This window comes from Eleutherodactylus coqui, chromosome 3, assembly GCF_035609145.1.
Source record: "Eleutherodactylus coqui strain aEleCoq1 chromosome 3, aEleCoq1.hap1, whole genome shotgun sequence".
Lineage (NCBI taxonomy): Eukaryota > Metazoa > Chordata > Amphibia > Anura > Eleutherodactylidae > Eleutherodactylus > Eleutherodactylus coqui.
The window spans coordinates 154505527-154519613 of record NC_089839.1 but is presented as its reverse complement, the minus strand read 5'-3'; the positions used below and the strand labels follow the sequence as shown (position 1 = coordinate 154519613).

General features: G+C 47.6%; 1 protein-coding gene across 1 annotated transcript; it reads left to right on the top strand.

Annotated features, from left to right (window-relative positions):
• Positions 1-8682: 8682 nt before the first annotated feature.
• On the top strand, positions 8683-10869 carry LOC136619847 (uncharacterized). Its single transcript, XM_066594582.1, has 3 exons — positions 8683-8959; positions 9110-9260; positions 9359-10869. The coding sequence occupies exons 1-3, from the start codon at positions 8911-8913 to the stop codon at positions 10167-10169; spliced, it is 1011 nt and encodes a 336-aa protein (XP_066450679.1). The 5' UTR covers positions 8683-8910; the 3' UTR covers positions 10170-10869.
• Positions 10870-14087: the final 3218 nt, after the last annotated feature.

Here is a 14087-nt window from a genome sequence, read left to right as displayed (position 1 = left end):
AAATTTTCTGTGCACCATTGATCTTTAAAGATGCATAACATCACATCTCTATAGACCAGACATCTCAGATCTGCAGTTAAAAGTGTTTTCCAGAGAGAAAACTATTGATGACCTATCCTCGGGGTAAGTCATTAATAATTGATCATCTGGGGACCGTCGCTTGGGACCCCGATCGATCAGCTGAGCAGGTGCATGCTGTCCGTGCCCAAATACACAGGTTGGAGTGGAAGTCTTCACACTGATCTCTGTGTAGTGGCCGGTGCTTGTAACTGCAGGCACAGATTGCGTTGATTTCAATGAGAGCCATGCCACTACATAGAGGTCGGCGTGGAGACTTCCACTCCGACCTCATGCGCCCGCTCAGCTGGTCGGTCGGGGACCCGAGCAGATCAACTATTGATGACCAATCCTGAGTATAGATCGTCAGTAGTATTTTCCATGAAAACCCCCTTTTAATAATCCTTTAAAATCTGCAACATGTGGCTGAAGTTCCTGTAAAACATTGGGCCTCATTTATCAAAACTGTCTAAAAGAAAAACTTTGTTGCTCATAGCGCCCAATCACGGTGCAGCTTTCCTTTTTACCAGAGCAGCTTCAAAAGTAAAAGCTGCACTGTGACTGGCTGCTATGGGCAACTAGGCCAGTTTTTTTTTTTTAAGAGTTTCATAGATCTCCCTTTTCTTTCCTGCTGCTGCTACGGATTTTCTTTTTGCAAATCGGCATGGGAAAATGCACAGCAATTATTTGCCAGGTGTGAATAAGTCTTTAGCCTCTTCACATATTGCATAAAGACTGCATTGGAACGAGACTAAAAATCCACATTAATAAGATCCACATGTAATAGGTATATCAATTTCATGTGGAATTTCTCAATATTTTTCATACACTAATGAATATTGTCCTACAATTGCGCAACAAAGGGGTTAAAATATCATTCCACGCTACTAGGACAGAAGGAACACAAACTAATTACATAAGTCCCTAAAAGCCCTCTGGAAACAATAAGTTTGTTCTGTTCTGCCCCTAGTAGGAAGAAGCGTGGATCTGGCTGGCATGCCTAGAGGGACTTGGTTCAGGCATATATTAAAGTGCTTTTGTGGTTCCAAATAAGGAAAGTCTCTGGTATTTTGTGAAAGATTTATGATCAAGAAAACATTCAGAAAGTAGACCGTCGAGTCAGTTGTATCCGCCTTGTAGAAAAACAATTACCTTGCCACTAGAGATGAGCAAGCACGCTTGTCTAAGGCTGATGCTCTAGCAAGCATCTGTCCTTTCGAGTAACTGATTACTAGACCGAGCGGCGGCGGGGAGAGGGGGGGAGAGAGAGATCTCTCACTCCCCCCCCACCCCCCTCGCCGGCCGCCCGCCCGCATGGTGCTCAGACGAGTAATCAGTTACTCGAAAAGACCGATGCTCGCTCGAGCATCAGCCTTAAACGAGCGTGCTCACTTATCTGTACTTGCCACCATCGATCTAAAAGATGCGTATGTTCATATTCCTATTCTTTGGGCTCACAGACGGGGTCATAGCCATACCTATCAACACTCTCTTACTTTCTTGAGCTCTTACTTAAAGGTTATAATATATGGAAGGTATGAGATATTCTAGCCAAGCACTTGCACATCTTAGTTAGTGCCTCTTGGTCACACAATAAGATTCCTGAGGCCTTATAGATTACTTACTGTAGGTCCATTACACTTTTGCAGTATGCTGACCCATAGTCGGTTGAGGAAGAAACAGACCAATTCTATTGATATGTTTCCCATTAATTTGGGTTCCTATGAATGTGGGAAATCATGTTGCCTCTATATTAGTATTTCTCATTAACCACCCAAGAGATTTATTCCATAAAAATCCCTCCTCAACTGTGGGTCTGATTATGTGATTGAATGCCCCAGCAATTTACAATATACAGTCTTCAAACCCTTTCACTTTTTTATATGTTGTGATGTTGTGCAAATCTCCCCATCATTCTGCCCTCAATGCCCCATAATGACAAAGTAAGAACAAAATGTTAGAAATTTTTGTAATTCTTTTTAAATGAGAAAACTAACATTTTGCATTGACATGGGGCCACCCATTTCTCGTGATCATCTTTGAGATATTTCTACTCCTTGATTGGAGTCAGTTCTTTAGACATACAGACTCCTGTCTTTATAAGGTCTCACAGCTCACAATGCATCTCCGAGTCAAAACCAAGCCATGAGGAGGAAAGAACTACCTATAGAGCTCAGAGACAGCATTGTGTGGAGACACAGATCTGGAGAAGGTTACAAAAAATTTCTGTTACACTGAAAGTTCCCAAGAAAACATGGCCCCCTAATTCTTAAAGGGGTTGTCCCGTGATAGCAAGTGGGGTTAAGCACTTCTGTATGGCCATATTAATGCACTTTGTAATATACATCGTGCATTAAATATTGGCCATACAGAAGTTATACACTTACTCCTCCAGTGCTGGCGTCCCCGTCTCCATGGCGCCGACTAAAGCTGCCTTCACACTGGATTAGACGCGCTTGCGCTGTCTTCCCTCTTCTCTCCAGCTCCGGCGTGCTCGCGCTGCAGAGGTCTTCTGCGCATGCGCTGTCTGCCTCCTTCTGTCCGGCTCCGGCGTGCTCGCGCTGCAGAGGTCTTCTGCGCATGCTCAGAAGACCTCTGCAGCGTGAGCACGCCGGAGCCGGACAGAAGAGGGCAGACAGCGCAAGCGCGTCTAATCTAGGGAGAAGGCAGCTTTAGACGGCGCCATGGAGACGGGGACGCCAGCACCGGAGGGGTAAGTGTATAACTTCTGTATGGCCAATATTTAATGCACGATGTATATTACAAAGTGCATTAATATGGCCATACAGAAGTGCTTAACCCCACTTGCTATCACGGGACAACCCCTTTAAATAGAAGAAGTTTGGAACAACCAAGAGCCGGGCAACCCACCAAACTAAGTAATCAGGGGAGAAGAGCCTTGGTAAGAGAGGTAACCAAGAACCCAATGGTCACTGGCTGAGCTCCAAAAATCCTGTGTGCCAATAGAGAAAAAACCTCCAGAAGGTCAATCATCACTGCAGCCCTCCACAAATCTGTGCTTTTTGGCAAAGTGGTCAGAAAGAAGACTCTCCTTAGTAAGACACATAAAATTCCGCATAGAGTTTGCTCAAAAGCTGATGAAACCAAGATTGAACTTTTTGGCCTCAACTATAAGCATTATTTCTGGAGGAAATCAGGCTCTGCTCTTCACCTGCCCAATACCATTCCTACAGTGAAGCCTGGTGGTGGTAACATCATTCTGTGGGAGTGTTTTTCATCACCTGAGAGAGGGAGACTCGTAAAGGTTGATGGAGAGCTGAATGATGCAAAGTACAGAGATATATTTGATGAAAACTTGATCCAGAGTGATCTGCAGAGAAGAATGGCAAAACAATCTCCCAATCGCCGCAATTCTTTAATTCTAATGTGCATGTTTATATGTGCATACTTGGGAGATATAGCATTGGCACTAAAGTCCGGTTTAGACACAACAATTATCGCTCAAAAAATCTTTTGAGCGATTTTTGAGTGATAATCGTTGTGTGCTTTATTACAAGGTGATCACCTTGCACCCAGCTGTTATACAGCTGAGCTCTCCCAACGCTTGTCTTCTGCATCCAGCTGTTCTCCGCTCGGAGCACCTGGCTGTTATACAGCCGAGCGCTCTGAGCGGGGGGATGCAGAAGACAAACGCGGCCGCTTGTCTTCTGCATCCAGCTGTTCCCTGCTCTGAGCGCCCGGCTGTTCTACAGCCGAGCGCTCCAAGCGGGGTATGGAGAACACAGATGGAAAGCTGTGTTCTTCACACCCCTCCTGTCTTCAGGGAGCGGGATACAGCTGAAACAATAGTATCAGCTGTATCCTGCTGTGAATTCCTGATAACTGATCGATGATCTTTCAGCATGCTGAAAGATCAGCAATCAGCGACGGCTTAACGAAAACTGCATGATGTCAGTGCAGTTAGACACAACCGTTATCGCTCAAAAGATGGCTTTCAGCGCTTTTTGAGTGAAAATCGTTGTGTCTAAAATGGCCTTTGATGTTATGGTCTTGGTTTTTACATATGCAAATCACTTTTGTCATTTTTAACGTTTATTATCCTTTTTTAATTTTTTGTTTGAAAGATTTATGTCTTGAAATGACAAGACTTTGTTTTTGTTTTAATGTACAAAGTCCCAAGTAGTTCATCGTGTGACCTTATATGCTGGTTGGGTCTCCCTCCACTTTTTAAATACTGCAGTTTCTAGACATTGTGGTTGAATTCCCTTTTGTGCCCATGGCCTGAAGAAGGAGTCATTCTGAAACTTGTAGCCTGAATCAACAAAGGTCTGTAACGATCTGGTGGTGTCCACCTGTTGTTCTTCAAGCAGCACCTGCTTCCACTGTTGTTCATCTGACAATTGTTAAAGGTGTATGGGACCTTAAAGGGGTCACTGTTGGTACAGAGCTGTCTTTGTGCCGGAAGCAGACAACTCTGTACATTACACAGTGGCTCCAGCTGGTATTGCATAATAAGTCTCATTTAACTGAATGGTCCAACGACATTCTGCATGTATGTATCATGGCAGGAGGCCACTTCGAGTACACTTTGCTTACTTCAGTCATAGCCGTGGTCCCTCAGGACTTGAAGAGACGCGGAAAGTGGATTTTTAACTTTCAATTATGCTACTTTTTAACTTTGCAATTGTTTTATGTTCTCTCTCTGCCTGTCCACGGACGTTGCGCTTTAACGCTGCGGATTTCCGCTGCAGGAGAACACTAAAGTCACCGCGATTAACCTATCGTAATGATAGGTTCATCGTGTAGAATAATGGCATGTGGAAAATCGCTATGGATTTCTCTCTCGTGTACATCATACTGCACTTTCCATAGTTATCCTATGGAAAGCGTTTCAAGCATGATCCGCGTGCGATTTATCGCCTTGGATCACACTATGAAATATCGCCCGTGGACAGCCAGCCTTACAGAGGCCACAACACAAAATTGAAATCCATGTCCCAGGGCCCCAATACCATCGGGTAGCTTATCCATGCCTTCCTACTCAAGTACGCTATTGTTATTTCAATATAGGTCACTAGTATTGAGATACAGTGCTGGATAGTCCTTTTGACTACACCCCCTATATGGTGGGCTTCCTTTTGACCCTCTATTATGGCCATCTGAAAAAGGTATTATGTAGTCGTGATCTTTCTGCCTTTGGAAAAGAAAGTTTCAAGTGAGTATCTTTATTTACTGCCCAGAACCTATAGACAGATAAGTTGGTAACACAGATCTTTAGCTTTGCTTTTCAGCTCCGCATTAAAAACACAACACTGCTGTAATAGTTTTAACCACCAGATGGCAGTCTCTGATTGGAGAATTGAGTCATTCCAGTGCTGCGTGTTGTATTACTGATTATATTAGTCTCTTAGTTGAGCGTTAAGGCGTGCATTGTAACATTACTTTTAACTTACCATGAATTTTTGTTTCCTGTTCTCATGGTACTTACTATTAATCGGTTCATATTACATACTCATTCATGTTATACACAGCAGGATTAAATGGTTTAGTAGTAGTCACACTGACATGATTAAGAATGATTTCATCTTTGAAGCAATTAGTATTTTAGATAGCATTACAGAGATGAAACTGCCTCCATGAGCGCAAACGGTTTTCATAACTATTTTTAAACTATATTAGGGCTTCCTTTCTTTTGTATCTGAGCTTATAAGTACAAGTTCTAACAGTAAGGCTTCTTATACACAGGCCAGTGCTATAGTGGCCTCGCATCGCATCTGTGATGTTCATATTCTCCCATTGCGAGTTTTACATGCCGCAGAGGATTGGAAGTGTTTCCCATTGATTTGAACGGGAAACCTTGCTTGCACATCACACGGCATGTGGGAGCCTTGCAATGTTTTTAAGGTCCCATTGAAATCAATGTGCGATGCGTTCCAAGAAACGCGATAGGATAAAACATGCCACAATTTTTGCATTGCGCGAAAACATTGCTCAGGTATATGACTCCATTCAAAAGAATGGGGTTCATATTCTCGCAATGCACAAATCTCATGCGATTTTCTCAATCGTGTGAAACCGGCCTAAAGGTGCATTCACGCTGGAAAGAAAATCATGTGAGTTTTGTTCATTGCCAAACATACAAAACTTGCATGAAAATACAACCATTATTTGTAATGAGTGTATTTACATGGGTGATTTTTCTCTCGCTGTGATGCTGAAACATGTAAAAATCACAGCATGTTCTATTTTCAAATGAGTCTCTCATGAAAATGGAGCATGCAGATGTGTGGTCTTCCGCATAGCTGTGGGATGCAAGTCGCGCCTGGGAATTTTGGGCGTAAATTGCTTTTGTTCGTGTGAATGTACCCTAATGAGTAGATGATTATGTCGTGTTTTGATCAACAAGATGTTGGCTGCAATAATCAAACTACTAATGACCACTTCAGTGCTTCTGATACTCCGCCCCTCGTGATGTCATCGAAGGCCCTACAGCATATATAAAACACAGAGCCTGACCAACAGAAGAACAACACAGTTAGCCTGGGTTCACACAGGGCGGATTAGCAGCGGTTTTGCCACGGTTTGCTGTTGCATATCCGCATTGCGGCCATTCCGTCGCGGTTGCAGTGCAATGCAGTGCCAATGTGTTTGGCAAAAATCTCGTTCTCACAGGGCGTAAAATTTACCGCAGAGCCGCAGTGCGGATAAGCAACTGCGTCGCGGTTTTGAAAGATGTAGCATGTCCATTCTTTCGACTTTTCCGCAGCGGTTTTTTTTCCATAGGGCCCCATGGACGCAGCAAAAACCGCAATGAAAACCGCTTTTGCTTATTTTGTCGCGGTTTTCAAAGCGGTTCCGCAGCTGCTTGTCCGCATGAGAAAGGAGGGGCAATAACAGGAAGTGGTTCCTCGGCCATTTTAGACGCTTGGCGCCATTTCAGCCTGGACTGCATGGAGAGAGGAAGCAGGGAGCAGGAGCTCCGCCGGCAGCACCCCACTGAGCGGCACCAGACCCTCCCCAGCGGCACCAGTACACCAATTGGCAGCAGCACTATCACCACCACCGGTAGGCACTTCACTGACGCCCAGGGGAAAATATTGCCCAACAGGCGGGAAACTCCCAACCCCGTCAGTGGCGGGAAAAGCACCGCCAGCAGCGGCGGCACCACCACTACCCCCAGCGGGCCCACCACTAGCCCCAGCGGGCCCACCACAGCCTCACTACAACCCCCATTGCGACCACGCCCAGTGGCGGGAAAAGCAGCGGCGGCACCACTAGCCCCAGCGGGCCCACCACTACCCCCAGCGGGTCCACCACTACCCCCAGCGGGTCCATCACAGCCTCACTACAACCCCCATTGCGACCACGCCCAGTGGCGGGAAAAGCAGCAGCGGCACCACTAGCCCCAGCGGGCCCACCACTACCCCCAGCGGGCCCACCACTACCCCCAGCGGGTCCACCACTACCCCCAGCGGGTCCACCACAGCCTCACTACAACCCCCATTGCGACCACGCCCAGTGGCGGGAAAAGCAGCGGCGGCACCACTAGCCCCAGCGGGCCCACCACTACCCCCAGCAGGCCCACCACTACCCCCAGCGGGTCCACCACTACCCCCAGCGGGTCCACCACAGCCTCACTACAACCCCCATTGCGACCACGCCCAGTGGCGGGAAAAGCAGCAGCGGCACCACTACCCCCAGCGGGCCCACCACTACCCCCAGCGGGTCCACCACTACCCCCAGCGGGTCCACCACAGCCTCACTACAACCCCCATTGCGACCACGCCCAGTGGCGGGAAAAGCAGCGGTGGCACCACTAGCCCCAGCGGGCCCACCACTAGCCCCAGGGGGCCCACCACTAGCCCCAGCGGGCCCACCACAGCCTCACTACAACCCCCAACGGGGCGAGCAGCCTGTCCACCACAGCAGCACTACAACCCCCAACGGGGCGAGCAGCCTGTCCACCACAGCAGCACTACAACCCCCAACGGGGCGAGTAGCCTGTCCACCACAGCAGCACTACAACCCCCAACGGGGCGAGCAGCCTGTCCACCACAGCAGCACTACAACCCCCAACGGGGCGAGCAGCCTGTCCACCACAGCTACCACCACCGGCAGCAGCACCGCCATCGCAATCACCTCTAGCAGCATCGGGAACCTCTGCTAAAAAAGGTAAGTAACTACTTCACCACATTATGCATTGAAGGCAACACGCGTCCAGCTCCACCCACTCCACCTTCTTGTGCTCTCTCTTCGCAGCTTTCCGCCCTTTTGCGCGCCTTTTTTGGCCATTGCCACCAGCGGTATTCGCTGGTTAGCTCACTTGCTTTACTCAACTGTTGCATGGTGTACCTTTCCTAGGGTCACGCTCGGTGTAACATCGGTCATTTCCACCATTGTATGGCCCCCACACCCGGTTGCATGGCATTTTTTGGCACGGCCGAGGACACGCGTTTAGTCCAATTTTTGCATAGGCGACCCACATTTTTTCTTACCATTTTTCCTTTTACATTGTTGTTCTCGCTTTGGCCTGTCACTTTTTTGCAGATGTGATTGTAAGCGATATTTTTGGCGACTTGCAATTGTGCGCTAGTGGGCCAACATGTGTATATGATGAATGTTAACTGTTTCTTATTGCTCACAGGACTACCTACATTTTCTGAAGTCGCCGAGTGCATTCCGTTTGCAACGTCAAGCCACTTTCCGGAAAATGGCCTGGTATCAACGAATGGGGATCAACGTCGTCAGGATGATAACCTTGGTGAGTGTAGTCTCCGCTGACACAACCATATCCACCCCCCTCGGAATAGGTCGGAGATTTGGGACCCAGCCGAGCCGGGCTACAGTGACCGCGACATAAAGGCGGACGCCTGGAATGCGGTCTGCACTGGGATGTATCCCGATTGGGACTCTGCTACAGCTGCCACCCAAAGTGAAATCCGTAAGTTAACAGTATTGGTTGTAACGCTTTGGTGTTTCTTTCTTCCATGTATTTTGAACTGTACTGCATCTAACCACACTGTTTATTGCAGCATGCGGTAGATTCCATAATTTGACATTCTGCTTTTAACCATGTTTTATTATATTGCAGTTAAAGACATCAAGAATCGCTGGAGGTCAGTTCAGGACCGCTACAAGAAACACGAGAAAGAGTGTGAAAAAAGCGGCATGTCCCCGTCTCAGAAAAAGTGTCCAAACCAGGAAATACTGCATTTCCTCAGAACAAGTCGAGCATTGCGTCCGTAAGTGCTGTATTTTAGGCGAGTTTTTATAGCTCAGCTTCACTGTTGTTGCATTTTGATGTTCTGTGTCTCTAACGATACTCTTGTTTCGTCCACAGATCCAGCGGGAACGTCACGGCCGCCGCTCCCTCGGTCGAAACCGCTGCAGCTGACACAGAAGGGCAGGAAGAGGAGTCACGGGATGATGATATCACAGAAGGTACCCCAACCTTGGAAGACAGCCAGCGGAGCACGCCCGATTTGTCAATCACTTCTGTAACACCGGAAGTGGTGGAACAAAACGTGTCGCGTAGCAGCAGTGCTGGCCCTAGCAGCAGAGCATGCAGTAGCCGGGAGGTGAGTTCCGAGCGGACGAGCCGCAGCGTTGCTGCTCGTCCGCGTCGGAAGAACAAGGCAGATGCCGCAAACGAGGCGCTGACGTTATTGCGGCGGGTTGACACGGAGGATCAGTGGGATACAATGGGTGCCACCATTGCGTCACGCATTCGTGAACTGAGGCCGGAGCGTCAGTGGGCTATTGCGCCCGTTATTTACTATACTTTAGAGCTTTTTGCTTCTGAAAGGCCCATTGCTGATAGCTGTACCCTTATTTCGGCAATGAAAAAAACAGGCTTTGCAGTACCAGAATCGCACCGCATGTTGCCTCCACCCCAATCTTTCGCTGACCAACCAGGCAGGGTTCCTAGGACAACGGGATACCCCATGCACCATGTTTCTCAAGACACTGGCTACGGCGACACGGTCTCTGGCGGGTCCCCTTCCCCTTCCCAGCAATCGTTTCTATCAATGATGAGCAGCCCTGTGCATCAGACCTCGCAACACACAACCACGGTACTGTACACGCCGCCAAGCGGATCTCAATCCAGTACAGGAGACGGCTCTTTTATCAATTATACGACACTGCAGTGATAACAGCTGTTGCATGGTGATAACTGCAATGTCTTATACGCAAGCATTGTAAAGTGCTGGATCCGTTGTGATGCTGCCTTTTGTAGCGGTGCATGCAGTTGCCTGCTGTCCCAGAAATCCTAACGGATGCTCAGGTGAAAGATTGGGGTGCAATTTCTTCCATCGCTCACTGCCGGCTACTATCTGCTCTGCTGCTAAATAGGCAAGGCACACACACTCATTCCCGTGAGTGGCATGACCGTGAAATTATTCGCAGGTTGTGCGACTGTATGTGAAGGATTGTGTATGTGCGTCTAGAGTGATTTTTGTCCGCTACCTCGCTGTCCTCGAAGGTTGGGGTATTTCACTTCTCGGGGTCATTGCCTTTGTTTGTTGTTTTCCTTTTTTTTATTTTCATGTGTATTTTCATGTTTGCTCCAGTGTAACGCATGTTACCGGAGTTCGAACATGAAATAAACTCCAAGAAATGCTGATGAGAACAGGGGCAGTCTGTCTGTCGGCCTGTTCCCATCCGCATTTCCCCTTGCGGTATATCCGTCAAGTGTGGCGAAAGCCAAATTGGTATTGGATCGCCCGGCGACAGAGAGAAACGTTACACCATTTACCAAAAAAAAAAAATCACCACGTGCAAAATGACTGCAACTGTGTGGGGAGCAATGAAACACCAAACCCTGAATTTCGCTATCCAACATTGATGTAAATTAATGACAGTATTTTAGTGGATAAAAAACGGTCACATACGTCGCTTCCATGTGCTCCTGGGGTGTGCCTAATGTAACGCTCGGTAGTGCTGTGGCGTGAAGCTTGTGAATGTGGTTCCATTGCTTGGGTGAAATGTATTGTGCTACTCATGTTGTTGTAATCGTTAACTGCTGAAATGCTTCAAAAAGGTTACGTTTAAAAACCAATACACCTGCCATGTTCATTAGGCTACTTATTAAAAACCAACATAGCCTAACATTTGTTTCAACTTAACATAAAGTTCTGGTATTTTGTTCAACGACAAAAAAAGAAGAGTGATATTTTTCATTAAATATAGTAAAATTTATTTGTCCAAACTTTTTTCTAACTATTTTGTAAACTTTAATGACCGATCACAAACTGCATGGACCGCCTTTGGTGGGTCTTGAATAAATGCACTTTATGCCAATAATGTCTTCTGCATCCTTCTGGGGCTGGGCGCCGGGGGAGGGTCACACTCCAGTTTAGGGCTGCACACCACCCACACAGGAGAACTGCCATGGCACGGTGCCTTCGTGACTAAGGAAATAGTCAGTGAAGAGTTCTCGAACCTGCACTGCGGTAGCAGCTGTGCGACCTGCACCCCAGTTGATGACCGTGTCAAAGGCAGGAGCGAGTTCTTCGACATCTACCTCGGGGCGATAGTCCCGGAGGTAGTTGTGAAGAACACAACATGCCTTGACAAGGTCATCAACTGTGGTAGGGTCTACCATTAGGGTAGTCCCTAGAACTCTCCACTGACTGACCATGATCCCGAAGGCACACTCAACCACGCGACGTGCCCGGCTCAGCCGATAATTAAAAATCCTTTTCCGGGCATTCAGTCCTCTTCGTGGGTATGGGCGCAACAGGTTTGGCAACAACGGGAAAGCCTCATCCGATACCATCACAAAGGGGACTGGATGTGTGGTTCCCGGGAAAGGTTGTGGGGCTGGGAGCGAAACGCCATCTTGAAGAATTTGCATCCCAATCTGTGAAGTTCGCAGCACCCGAGAATCTCCAGTGCTGCCATAGGCGCCGACGTCGATGCAAACAAATTTGCTATGTGCATCAGCCACGGCCATCAGGACAATAGAAAAAATTTTTTTGTAATTATAAAATTTGGAGCCTGAGTGGGCTGGCTGAAGCACACGCACATGTTTGCCGTCGACTGCGCCTATGCAGTTAGGAAATTTGGCAACATCTTGAAAGCCTGCTGCAACACGATGCCAAGTATCCTCGGTAGGTGAAGGCATCACGATGGGCTGCAACTTCTGCCAGATAGCGCTGCATGTGCACCTCACAATTTCGGTGATGGTAGATTTACCAACACAAAATTGGAGATGCAGGGATGCATAGCTCTCTCCTGTGGCCTAGAAGCTGAAAAGAAGCAGAGAAGAGAAACAAAAGTTAGTACACAATGAAGACTTGCATAATGACAACACTTCAAACAATTATTTAAGTATTCAGATATTAATCTCAACACAACATTTATATGAGAACACAGTATAATTCATGTGAAGGAAATAACATGAGCATTGCAGAGGTAGCCATGGGGGAGGTTACATTGTCACTTTACACGCCACACATGGTTCACAATTCCATTTTCCCCATCTACAACATAGGGGAGAGAGAAAGTTAAAGTGCAAAGATGTTCCTGCCACACTCAGGTACATAACTAGGGTACGTTGACTGCCGTTGCGCAACAGTGGTTGGCCAACTTGGCTGCTATGGTAAGTTCAACAATCTAACTTCTGCCAATTTGTTTCGGAAGTCAACCACCCACAAGATGATGATGCCTGTGTTATGTGGCAGAAGACAGAATACCAAAGACAACGAACTGTTCCACCGCCCTCTCCCAAAGCTAGCAGCGCTGTCTCACTCCACGCAGCAAGGGCGTAAGGTGGTTTGAACTACAACACATGGCCGCTGGGCCAATGGCGGCTATTAACCCTTTCCAATCCATTTCCAGGCCTGCACCGACATCATAATTTGCCTTCACAGCTGCGATGTGGTGGCAGGCCCAACAGTGCAGTGCAGCAGTGCATCTGCACCCGATCATCAGACACATCGGGTGCAGATGCATTCCTGCACTCATCCTCATCGAGGACCCCCGTAGAGAATGCAGAAAGGGTTTTCAACCATTTCAGCCTTCTCCTTTACACATTACATACCGCTCAATTAGCGCCATGTAATGCATAGAGATTCCGGCAGCCCAGCGATCATGTGTCCGCCGCGATTACCCGACCCACGGCGGTCACATCAAAGCCGAGCCGGGAGCCAGCACTGTGGGAGGACATGCTTACCTGACTTGCTTCTTGCACATTCTCCTTCTGTCTCCCGGCCATCATGTGATCGCCAGGTGCCACCTGACCACTGCGATCACATCATCGCCGAGCCAGGAGGCAGAAGGAGAATGCGGAAGACGCCGGACAGGTAAGCAGTTCCCTCCCTGCACCGTCCTGAACTCTGTCAGTTCAGGAGGGTGCAGGGACAAAGGAATTCTTTTTACCCATTCTCCCCAGCACCAATTTATTTTGAACTGGGGAGAATGGGTGAGAAAAAAAAAAATAAAATATTGGAAAGGGTTAACCATTGAAATGCCACTAGCAATTCTGACAGCGGCATTTACATTGCACAAATGGTGTCGAGGGGTCACGCACAGGCAACCAAACACCCACCCGACTGGTGAGTTCGGGGATGCCGTACACGTGTCATTATGGCGGTGTTGCTAATGAAAGGGGTGCTCGATAGCCAAGCTGTCCAAAAGCAGTGTGACGTAATGCGATTGCATTACGTCCTACTGCCGGAGCAATCACAGCATCGCATGAAAAATTAAAATGTATTGCACAAAACGTGTAAGAAAAAAAAAAATTATACAGTTGCAAATTACATTACGGATAAAACAACTGGGACAGGATAAGAAAGGTTACTTACCGAAGGGTGATGAGCAGCCTTTCTTCTGCAGTGATCGCCTTCCTCATGTGCGTATCCTGGTACGTAAGATCCCGGCGCAACAGCTCCAGAAGGCGGTCAAAGGCCTCCATAGGCAGCCTGCAGAAGGCTACGAACTTCTCCGGATGGCTGCAGAGAGAGAGAGAAAGGGAGAGCGGGCTAAACTAAATACAAATTCTTTGCACAATCTCAAACCTATTCACATCACATGATACACTTCACTTACTTTTTTAAATCTTGGTA

Bases quoted from the DNA above. Each gene is read 5' to 3' on its own strand.
- LOC136619847 (XM_066594582.1), top strand. From the start codon at position 8,911: ATGTATCCCGATTGGGACTCTGCTACAGCTGCCACCCAAAGTGAAATC. The intron at 8,960-9,109 runs GTAAGTTAACAG...ATTATATTGCAG, and splicing joins TGCCACCCAAAGTGAAATCC to TTAAAGACATCAAGAATCGC. The intron at 9,261-9,358 runs GTAAGTGCTGTA...TTTCGTCCACAG, and splicing joins ACAAGTCGAGCATTGCGTCC to ATCCAGCGGGAACGTCACGG.